Here is a 12,399-nt window from a genome sequence, read left to right on the forward strand (position 1 = left end):
TAGCTATTATTTCCTCAGATACTTCCTCTGGCCTATTCTTTCTCTTCTTTCCTTCTAGGACTGATTAAGCATATGGCAAACTTTCTCCTTCTGTCCTTTATGCCTCAGCCTCTTCCGTATTTTCTCTTAGTCCTCTCCTCTCTACACTGTGTTCTAGATTGGAGCCAGGGAGGAAGGGCCCGTGGGCCTAATCCATCCCATGGCCTGTTTCTAGTATGGCTTGTAATCTAAAATTTTTTTTACATTTTTAAAGACTTTTAAAAAACGAAAATAAAGAAGAACATGCAACAGAGACTATACGTGGTCCACAAAGCCTAAAATATTTACTATCTGGCCCTTTACAGAAAAAAAACTGTTGACCTATTCTAGATCACTTCTTACCTATCTTTTGCTTCACTAACTCATTCTAGAGTTTTAACTAATATACTGTTTAACCCTTAGAATTTTTCATTTTTTCATTTCCAGAAATTTTATGGTTATTCTATTTCTCCAGTTATATTTAATTCTCCAGTTGTTGTATTTTTCATTTCCAGAAATTCTATTCATTTCTCATACTTGCTATGTTATCTTTTAGTTTACTGTTCCCTACAGATATCTTTAGGCTTACTGTCTTTTTTCTTATAAAAAAGCATGGCTGTTTCATATTCTATATCTGATTATTCTATTACCTTTAATCTTTGTAGCTTATTTCTAGGATTTTTGTGCTAATTCCATGAGGTGCTTTATTATTTCTGACAGTGGACTCATTTTTTTGCACGAGTTAGACTATCCTCCTACGAAAAACATGTGACTTTGTTGCTGGGAGATGCATGGCTTGAGGGCCCCTGGACCATACAGGTGAGAAGAACCTGGTGTCAAATCCACAGGAAGCCAGTTTTACATGTGGGTCACTCTTATCCTGGGGCTCACAAAGCAGCTTCATCGTTCCAGCACTCCTCATGCCTCTCTGGGTTCCCGCAATACCTCCAGTTTTTCCTGAGATTCCCTTACTGTCTTGTCTTCTCTTCAGTGCTTTTTAAAATGTATTTTTTTTTTATATTTTATTCAACAGTTATACTTGTTTTCAGTATGAGAGCTGGTTAGGGTAACCTCACCTACCATTACTGGAAAACAAACCTGAGTTCAAGTCTTTAATTACACTGCTGCCATTTAGAGAATTGGGAGTTCTTTCCATTTCAATGCTAAGAGTTAAGCAAGCTCCTTCTCATCATCCAAGAACCTAATAAAAATGCATGTTGGATGTAGTCCAGGAGAATACTTTTCCACATGTTCCTGCAAGGTCTTAAGGCACCTACTGACTACCACCAGGCATCACTTATTTACCAGCAGCATGAAATCTCCCTGTCTCACGTAGGGAATCCTGCTGAAAAAGGAAATTTTAACTACTAACAAAACCTTAAATCCTATAACTTCTAAAGAAGGACATGATCTCCCTTTTTGAACAAATTTTATTGTCATTAATGTAATTCTCCGTTGCTCTAGAGCTTTAAACAAACAAATTTCCTAATGAAATTGTTTTCAAGAATCCTAAACAAGTATACTCCCAAGGTAAACATAAAGCTAGCCAACATATGCCAATTGCATGCCACCTTCCTGCCTGATACCCATTCCAGCACACTCCCTCCCCCAAGATGACAAATCTTTCCAGATAGCATCGAGATTGTCTTAGAGCAGTAACAACATCTTGCATGAAGAACCACCTACGCCAGTGTCTTCTCCCAACGTTGACCCCCCAGATTCCTCAGCTCACTATTCAGAGGACAGCTCACATGATTATGCTCACACATGTAAAAGCATATGCTCCTAACCAACCCTGGGCCAGTTACGAAAGTCACTCTCAACCCTTCCTGTTCTATTTTAACATTTAAAAGTACTGAAGTCCTAGAGTATAGATCAGTGCCACTGATGCCCAGGTACTGAGGGACAAAATCAGAAATCTAAGTGAAATTAAATATAGGGACTTAAGCCATCAATATCTTGAGTATATTGAGAAATCTCCTTTCAAAATCTGTAAATATCTATGCACACTCATGTGGTCTTTCAGCTCCTGAAGAGGTTTTTATAGGGTCGGCACCTAGCCACAAATTCTAACACTGCTCTCATGAACTTAACATGCTTATTTGCTAAGGACTTGCTCGTAACTTGCACATAACTTACAAGCCAATAATCCATTTCTATATGATTTAAGTTGATAATATAAACATGGCAACCCATAAGTTAGCTAATATAAACAATGTGTCATGAGGAGTTGGTAGATTAAATGGATAAAAAAAGGCTTGGCATATTAAATTCTAAACACACATATCACATCACCAATTGCTATCTTGCAAAAATGTAAGAAGCCCTCTCCTCTCCTTCCCTCTATGGGTCGCTCATCTGTTGTGTGTGTTTTAAGTGTAGATATTGAGACTAATGAGGGCAAGCCCAGAAGGAAGAATAAAAAAGGAAGGGTGTTTCTTAAAACATTCTCCTCAGGACTGCTCTGATCTTTCCAATTCTGCAGGAACGAAAGGAAACCGTGGAAAAATACAAGTAATTCAGTAAATTTTATAATGGAATTCTAACAAAAATAAATTCAAGAAATTCCCAAGAAAACCACCATCAAACACAAAGTCAAGGTCACAGCAAGTAAGAATTGAGTCTGCAAGGTCAGTATCTAAGTCCTCTTCTCTGCCCCTGAGTGTTTTTTGTCAGATAAATCAGAGTTTAGTTTTATTCTGCCAAACTTTTCAAGTCATTTCCCACACACAAAGCTATCCTGTCAATTCTCAAAGGAGAGGACTGAAATAACAAAAACTCTAATTCATGGATTCAACAGAACAGAAAATCCCCAAATTTAAATAGAGATATAAAAATAATCAACCCCTAAAACTAAAATCTAATATCTAAGTTGTATAAATGCCCACGTGAATAACAAGATCTTCAAACTCTCTTAGACAATGATAAAGAAGTTGTATATCACCATGAAATAAAAACTTGCCATATAATTATAATCAAAAAAATTACTCCCAGGAAATGAAACTTTCTACATTCAGCTTGGCATGACAGCTTTTGTCATTTCCACATAAGTGCAGCAGGCGTTTTAGGCCGACTTGAATCTCTTTGTGGAGATTTATCAATTCAGTCTTGTCTGCTACTAAAACTATAATTAAACTGAACAGTAAGCTATTTATATGTCTGCAATGATTTCCTTTTCAAGATACCCCAGACTTCAGTTTCATTTTCAGTTACATATTTAATCTCTGTGTTATTGCTTAAATTACGCGTGCACCACCCTCCAGCTCAGATCCTGGCTGCGTTCTCTGACAGCCACTGCCACGCATGTCAAAGGCTTATTATGCTCAATAGGAGCCACATGCGCCGGGCGGCCACAGCAGTTCGTACCCTAGGAGCTAATTCAATCTATCAGAGTTTGCTAATGTTTTGTTCAAGGAACAAAGCGTGATCCCTAGTATTCATGACTCAGAAACAAAATAAATGTTCCAGAAGTGAGGCATCCTGGAAGTAGCACTTTCTCTTGAGATCCCAAAATGGGTACCTATTTAGGGACTTGGAGAATCTGACAAGATAAGCCATACCAAATATTACTGCTCTGAAAATCTAGATTTCATGAAGCTGTCACTAAAGAACAGAAGACAAGAACAAACTGATGGTTGTCAGAGGAGAGGTCGGTGGGGGGGGGGGCGAGGATTGGGTGCACCAGGTGATGGGGATTAAGGAGGGCACTTGTGATGAGCACCAGGTGATGTATGGAAGTGTTGAATCACTAACCTGTACACCTGAAACTAATAGTACACTGTATGTTAACTAACTGGAATTTAAATTAAAAAGAAACAGAAAACAAAAAAAGGATTCATGTTCATGCATTTGGGGGAAAAAAAAAGGTTGCTCTAAAACAATCTCACCCACAAAAAAAGAGGGGGGAAAGGCCACCAAAAAGTTACAGGGCCTACTGGGTTCAAGACCCATAAGAAGAAACAACATTTCAAACACTGATATCCATTCTTCACACAGGTGCGAGTAGACTTCTGGTAAGTCAGGGTGAAGTAACCTGCTGCAGATTTTTCTCCCAAGTAGCCAACAAGCAGGAGGAGTAAGTTTCATTAAAAACTCACCCTCAGTCAGAAGTGCTTAGACTATTAACCAAATTTTTAATTGTAACTCTTTGAGTAGTGGGATTCCAAGCAATTTAATTTTTTTTGGTCATTTATATCTATTTTTTTCTACACCGAATGCATTGATTCTAGAAAGGGAGTAAATGAGGTTTAAAACTATTAGATTGCCATAAAATCTGTATTATCAGAACAAACGGTGATGGTGACACTCCCACTAATCAGGTGAACTTCATCAAAGGCTCTGTCTTAGATACATCTTGGAAGTCATTCCAAACAAAACATGTTCATGTCTACCTAAGTTACCTCCTACAAGAACAACAGTGCTTAGAAACCTGACACAGAATCAACTTCGTTGATGAAGGAATTTGACAGACTTAAGCCTCTGATTTTTCCTCCTATGATACCCTGGCTGCATTGTCACAGCAAAGAAGGTTGTTCTCTCAGGCTAAGAACTGCCATCATTAAGCATTTGTCATGATATACCTTTATGATACACCATGCAATTACCGATCATCTTCACTTAGGCAGTCAGCAGTGGTAAGAGCCACCAAGCTCCTTGACAGGTTATGCCTTCCTGTTCTCCATGCTGTTGATGCTTTCAAGGATACCATTAGCACTAGAGGTGGACAAAGCCTTCTAATTCACCCCCCACCAAGGCTGGATTCCATAGACATGGATGATCATAAATAAACCCATTGGATGGGAATGATTTTTGACATAACTACAGTAGAACAAAAGAATACTACCAGCTCTATTCTGTAAAAAAGTAGGTTTAAAGTTCTGATTGATTCAATTATTTCAAGACCATCTGTGACAAATATCCACCACTTTCCCTTAAACAGAAAATGTTAAAAGAATATTTTTTTATTGCTAGAGTTTATTTTTAAAAATCAGTTTATGATACATTAATAGAATAAATTACCCATTAACTTGCTTATCAGAATAAGGAAAGAAGTCACCACACTAACCAAAGATCTGTCAAAAGTTTCAGTAAAACTCACAGAAATCTCTATACATTTTTTCTCCCATTCTTCTCCACCGAACTCCTTGAACCCATTCCAATCAGGCATTCATCTCTGCAACATCCCCCAAACAATCCTTGAATGGTCATTGTTGACCTCCACATTGCTGAATCCAGTAATAAATTCTCAGACCTCATCTTACTGGACCTATAAAGCAGCAACTGATACAGTTGTTTCTCCTTCTTGAAGACCTAATTCTATATTTGGTTTTCAAGATACCAACCTCTTGTTTCTCTTCCTACTTCAATGGCCACACCCACTTGGTCTCCTTTGCTAGCTCTCATCTCCTAATCTGTTACACAATTAAGTTCCCCCAGAGCTTAATTCTTTTTTTTTTTTTTAAAGATTTTACTTATTTATTTATTTATTTAAGAGAGAGAGAGAGAGAGAGAGAAAGTACGTGCAAGCAGGGGCGAGGGGCAGAGGGAGAGGGACAAGCAGACTCTGTGCTGAGCATGGAGCCCAATGCAGGGCTTGATCCCATGACCCTGAAATCATAATCTGAGCCAAAATCAAGAGTCAGACGCTTCATCGACTGAGCCGCCCCACCCCAGAGCTTAATTCTTAACCCCCCACCCCAGAGCTTAATTCTTAACCTCTTTGCCATCTCTAATCAATCCTGGGGGTCCCATCAAGTCTCACAGTTTAAAACGGTACATTGATTACTCCCAAGAATCTCTCTCCATCCCACACCTGTTCCCTGAATCCCAGACTTGTATGTTCAACTGCCTGGCAATATCTCATCGCCACCTCAACCCTAACACACCCAAAAAGACTTCTGATTCCCCCAACCACACTTTCTCCTTCCACAGTCTTCATCTCAGAAATGGCAACTCAATCTTTCTAGTTGCTCAGATTTGAAACCCAAGTCCTATCCTTCTTATATCCCACATCGATATATTAGCAAATCCTGTCAGTTTTACTGTGAAAATACTCTACACCCAGATCTCACCACCTCCCATCACCAACATGGCCAAGACTCAGATCCAACTTTCCCCAACACCTCCTACCTGGCTTAGCACAATAGACTGCTAACTCGGCAATCTGCTTCTGCTCTCACCTCCCTTTACGTCTTCATCCACTCCAGCAACCAGATACCATTAAAAAGTAAATCCCATAGTATCACTCTGCTGCTCAGACTCTGCCAATGACCCCCAGTTTCACTCAGAATAAAAGCCAAGTCATAACAACAACCTACACAAGTACAAGGTGAAGTTCTTGCTATTTCTCTGACTCCCTCATCCACTCCACTGCAGCCACTTGAGGCTCAACAGAGTAGGAAGGCATTATCAGTCTTGGGACTTGGCACTTGGTGAACCACCTTTTGGGACACTAGTCCCCCCAGATATAGAGTGATGATGATATGACGGGACAATAGGTATACACTAAGACTATCCCAGGCAAAGTGAGATGTGCGGTCCCCTGTCCAGACAGCACCCTGGCTCCCAACCACCACGTCTGCCCAAATACCATCCTATCAGAGAGAATTTCTCCAACCAACCTATGTAACAGAGTAACCTCTGACCTTTCTGTTTTTCATGTCCCCTTCATCATGCTTTATAGTCCTCAATAACACTTAACAGTCTTTCCGCCCTTTAAATGTTAAGTACCTTCAAATAATTAAAATAATTATTAAATGAACATGCCTAAATCAAATCGGGAAAAACTTGCTCAAGCAACATTTCCAGTGTACCACAAAAAGATGTCGAAGAACAAATGTAGTTACAAGGTGATCATACCAAGTAGCTAAGTATTATCAGGATGGCAGGGGAAAAAAATGGTAAAGGAATTTTTTTTTTTTTTTAATATCTTAACACCAGCCTTAAAAAAAAAAAAAGAGTTTCACTACCTCTAAGAATTGCTAGGAAGTTTAAGAGCAAGAACTCACACTACTTCACGAAAAAGCACTCAACACACATGAGCTTTTGTTACTGGAAAAGCTATTTAGCCCACAGCTTAACAGATGCAACCCACATTTTCTGCATTGCAAGCGTTTCTAAACATATCTTTCTCAAGTGTTTTCTCCATACCAAAAAAAGACCGTCAGCATATCACACATTAAAACATCACCTTCATCTTTTTTATTTATTATTGAAGTATAATTGACATACAATGCTGTGTTATCTTCAGGTGTACAACACTGATTCCACAATTCTCTGCATTACTCAGAGTTCACCATGGTAAGTGTAGTCACCATCTGTCACCAAACATTATTACAATATCAACTATATCCCTTACGCTATTTCTGACTTTTCATCTGTGACTTATTTACAGAGGGCCAACAGACACATGAAAAGGTGCTCAACATCACTCATCATCAGAGAAATGCACATCAAAATCACAATGAGATATCACCTCACACCTGTCAGAATCAAAAAAACACATTTCTGTAAGATTTGGAAGACAGAAGGAAGAGAGCTATTCCTTTTCATCAGAGGAAGTATTCCACATTCTACCACCTTGTACCAGCTTCACAGGCATAGGAAGCTGGAAGCTCAGCAATGATTTCCTCAAGTCTCCTGGGATAGCAACAACAGTGTCCTGACCTTGAGAATAAACGTATGGATGCATGAACTGGAAACCCACCTAGGACACGCAGACATCTGTCCCTTCAGCTTTTCCAGTAATTTTGCAAGCATCTATAATTTACTGTTTTAACTATCTTTATACTTGAAATTAGTTTCTGTGCCAGTTACTGAGTTCACAACTCTCAGCCGCAAGCCTACTCTGCTATATGCAGTTTGGGATCCTAGAGAAGGAACTCTACAAACCATACTCCTGATTTGCCAGAGGGCTCCATGCTAGGCTCTGCCCGTAGGTGGTGCAAGAGGAGAGAGGCTGCCAATCTGGAGATGAACTTGCTCCTTTCTATGTGTCTCCTGTGTGTTTCCTTTCTGCTTGCAATGCCCTTGAGAGTTGCTTCTTCACCCTGACAAGTACAGTTCCTTCCAAGAGCAGAAGATGAATCCAGTTTTCAGATTTTGGCAACACTTGGAAAACTATCTTCATTGTCTTCTACCCCAAAGGAAGAGACACTAGATCAGCCAGGCATCTCCCCCTCTTCAGAGATCCAAGTATCAGCTTTGAGAGACCCCTCTCTGAAGTTTAAAAGTATTAATAATTCCAATATTTTTCCCTGTGTTCCCTCAGCCCTAGGTGTGGTCGCTGCTTCCTTCAGTTTCCACTACAAGGTACCTTAGGACAGGCGAACTGCTCTAAAAAGGACAAGATAGTAAATACTCTATGATTTGTGTGCCAAAAGTCTCTAAGGTAGTCTCTAACTAATCGACTCTACCACTACAGTATGAAAGCAGCCACGGGCAATGTGGCAATGAATAGGGATGTTGGTGTTCAAGAAAACTTCATTTGCGGGCGCCTGGGTGGCTCAGTTGGTTAAGCGACTGCCTTCGGCTCAGGTCATGATCCTGGAGTCCCGGGATCGAGTCCCGCATCGGGCTCCCTGCTCGGCAGGGAGTCTGCTTCTCCCTCTGACCCTCCTCCCTCTCATGCTCTCTGTCTCTCATTCTCTCTCTCAAATAAATAAATAAAATCTTTAAAAAAAAAAAAAAAAAGAAAACTTCATTTGCAAAAAGTGTCGGCTCCGACTTTTCCTAAGGGTTGTTACTTGCCCTAGAATTCTCTTTTTATGCTTTTTGTTATCTAATTAAGAACTCCACACTTAATTCACAGTTTTGTTTATTAAAATCACTCTGTTCAACTAACATGCAGGGTATTTATCTCCTGATCAGAACTGACTGTCACTATTTCCTGCACTGAATCTTGACTATTCCTGTATTAGGTATCAGAAGCGGTTCTAAGAAACAGTCCAAAAATGGGAAACTGGGATTAATTATTTCACCTGCTTGGGTTTCAAGGCAGTGATGATGATCTTATCACCAGTGGGCAAAAAAAATGCTAGTTGTCCATGACAAGCAGTACCAAAACATTATTTAAATTATCATCTATGATATTCTTTCTTTGATTTTCCAGCCATCCTCTTGCTTCTTCCCTGGAACCCAGAGGTCATATCAACACTCTTCTTTTCTTTCCTCCTGAACCAGCTGTTTCCCTAGAGTTCTCAAAATCAGAGACGACTGGCCAAGCTCTAGGAGCAGCAAAGAAAAATCCAAGTGGTGCAGACCTTTAAACTTGAAATTAGTATTTCTCAAAGATGACCTGACAGAGGCAGAAGTAGATTGATCAAATTCTGCTTCTAGGCATTATAAAGTAACTGAGACACCAGACTTGTAAACAACTAGAAAATTGGAAACAAAATATGAAACACTGGACAATAGGTAACTCAGGACTAGGATCCTTTTAAGAAGTGAAGTGATGAGATGAGCTTCCACTTATATGTGAGATGAAGTAAGGGAAGCTAGACCCAACGCTTTTAATTCTGGGGCCATTTCCTTTGTTCCTCTCTTGTCTGCTTCACTGTCAGAGCTCTACAACCTGAAAAGCTCAACTTTGGAGCTCCATAGAGATCTACTATATATCTAATTTATTTCCCTAGCACTCTGCTTTTATTCCACACGTACCAAATGAAACATTTTGAGAAAGGAATGCCTTCAACCCAACTAAAGAATGAGGCGGAGGGAACAAGGTGAAAGGGGAGGATGGGGAGGGGAAAGAGGAGAAGGACTCTAGTCAGAAATATAGAATGCCCCTTGGAGTATGGATCAAAAAAAATCCATAGAAATTGCACCTCTGTTCAGCAGATACTAGTATGTAAAAGTCATTTTACTAAAAGATGATGTTCAACACTGGTTAGGAAGAAGAATTCTTAACAGGTTGCCAAGGGAAGCCAGGCATGTTCTGTGAAACTTGTTTGGCTTCACAAATCATTCCATGATCTAGGTCAACCAAAAGTCCCAACTTGTACTTATGGCCTTAGACTGCTATGTAGAGTCAAAGTCCATCTCTCGATTCCAGAGAACACATGGCATAAAATATAGCCTCACTTCTGAGTTACCACCACATAAGAAGCTTAGTTTAAGATTGTGGATGCCTTGGATCTAGAAGATCATCAGCAAACAAGGGAACTCTTGGCACAGACATTCTGGGTGTGCTCACAGGCTATGTGGATTTGTCCAAGGGTGAAGCTCCCAAGCCATGGAGCAGTATCTGGCCAATGGTGCCTTGGAGGCACACAAACTCACCCCCTGACTCCTGCCTTTGGAGTCCTGAAGAGGTACAGTGTGTGTTGGCCATCGTAGTTTTCAGAGCTTCCCTGATCTGCAAGTATAAACGTCTCTGTAGTATATCTCATCCTTTTGACTAACCCTGTCATCTGCTCCTATAAGAGGCTTTAAATATACTGTGTGAAGGGTGGCTTAGGTTCCAAGCAGTAATAAGCCCTTGTTACAAGTCCTGACAAATGGAATCTCATTGCTCAGCTGATATCTTCACATCAAACTACTTCTCAGGTCACTGGTTAACCTTGCATCAGTTCCTACCCCTGGTCTCATCAGAGGCTTCAGGCCGAGACTGGGTGGGTACAGGTCTATAAAATGCTCAGAGAACCATGCTGTTCAATCCTCCATGAGCTGGTGGCATTGGAATGTCAAGGGAATTAAGAGCTTATGTAGCCTATTCCTATATAAATTCAAACAACTCCTGTATTATCTTTATGTTAAAGTTCATGCTAGGAAGAAAATCCTACAAGTCTCCTTAGTAACCTACTCTGGAGTGAACCATCACCACTTAGCAAATCAAAATAGGTCCCATTAACATTTTAAATGCACAATTCTAGATAAATAAAGGAAAGTATCATGAAGCAGTGTTCCAAATTTACTATTTTGGTGTTTAAAGATAGGAATTTATGACATCTGTTCATAAATAACAAAATACACAGAATAGTTTTAGAGTTATTTTTTAGAAAAAAAACCCTCATTATCAGTTATAGTAAAAATAAATAAATGAAGAGTTTAATACAGTAATAACAAATACAACTTTTGAAAAACTACTTACATCCAAAGAATCTTCCTTCAACAGGATAAGGGCCATATTTTGTGATACCAACCGGCAGGAATATCCTAGAGTAGAGGAAAGAGCAACACAAGTGAGTTAACCATTCCTTCCATGAACTCATTGCTTTCCAATAACTATTTAAATTGTCTCCCTTCTTATGTCTTCCGTATTACCTTTTTAAGCCTTTTGGGGAAGACAGAGGAATTGGACAAGTGTGTGGGGTAGGAAAAGTAAGTTCTTTAAGCATATTTTAATTCTTGCAGACAGCCTGAATAGAACTGGTTGGGGAGGTCTTCATAACTAATGGCTAAAATAAATATTGGTCAATTTTCCGTGGATTTTTCTTTATGCTTGTATAACAACAGGATAAGTCTTGGATTATCTTTAAAAAACAGCTAACACTTTAGGAAGACACATGGAATGTGACGGTGCTTCCAAATCAGCATAAACGAGCCTACCCTACTATCAAGATCCCTCATTTGCTTGTTTAAAAAGTAGGTAATTCTCACAACAGATTTCAAAGGAATACTATCATATGCCGAGAGAATCACTTTTCCTACCCAAGTTCAAAGCAATCCCCATTTCAAGAATTAAACCTGAGTTAAAAAAAAAGAAAAATTTGTTTAGAACAAAAGAAATGTCTTCCAAAACCGATTCTTATCAATAATTTCCATCACATTTTAAAATAGTTATCGCTATAGACTAAGCAAGATACTCTTCTACTCTCCTCCCAGAAGGTGAACATGTTTTCTCTGAATCACTTTCCTACTCAGGCTTTGTAGTCCACGCCAAAACATCTGGAGATACTCGGTGACACCACAGAGCAGGAGGAGAGCTCTCCTCCCCGCTCAAATCCACACACCCTGGGAAAGAGCAGCTCCAGCAAATCCTAAGACCCTGGATGTCTTTCAGGACTTTCCTTTCAAGCTACCCTCCACCCTCTGAGTGCCCCTTGAGAGAGTTAGCGCTTTCACCAACCACCAATCTCAATTTAGCTCATTGAGAAAAGGTAAGAAAAGAATCCTTCCACCTAGAAAGTTGTTTCTTTTTCCTCAGCACCTGAAGATAAAAGATTAATGATCACAGAAACATGAAACAAATCATCAGCATGGAGAATTACAACCTTCAAGCAAGTACGTGGGTGACAATCTCAAGGAAGGGGCTTAACCAATACTGTTCCTAAAACAAGGAAGAGCCTGGATTCTCCTCCACAGAACAGCTAAAATATCCATTCCATTCCAGTAGATGCTATATTTAAGTGGAAAAGGAGACAGGCATTTAACTAATGGGCA

The 12,399-nt window shown here is 39.6% G+C and overlaps 1 protein-coding gene across 5 annotated transcripts in view; it reads right to left on the reverse strand.

The window, feature by feature from the left end:
* The window catches only part of LOC116631775 (phospholipid-transporting ATPase IB), a 590,846-nt gene that overhangs the window by 377,492 nt on the left and 200,955 nt on the right, over positions 1-12,399 (reverse strand). For all 5 annotated transcript variants that reach the window (XM_032403315.1, XM_032403320.1, XM_032403319.1 and 2 more), the window contains exon 24: positions 11,108-11,172. In XM_032403315.1, coding sequence (XP_032259206.1) covers positions 11,108-11,172 — 65 coding nt within the window. The remainder of the gene's footprint in view (positions 1-11,107; positions 11,173-12,399) is intronic.

Source organism: Phoca vitulina, unplaced genomic scaffold, assembly GCF_004348235.1.
Source record: "Phoca vitulina isolate PV1807 unplaced genomic scaffold, GSC_HSeal_1.0 scaffold5, whole genome shotgun sequence".
Classification (NCBI taxonomy): domain Eukaryota; kingdom Metazoa; phylum Chordata; class Mammalia; order Carnivora; family Phocidae; genus Phoca; species Phoca vitulina.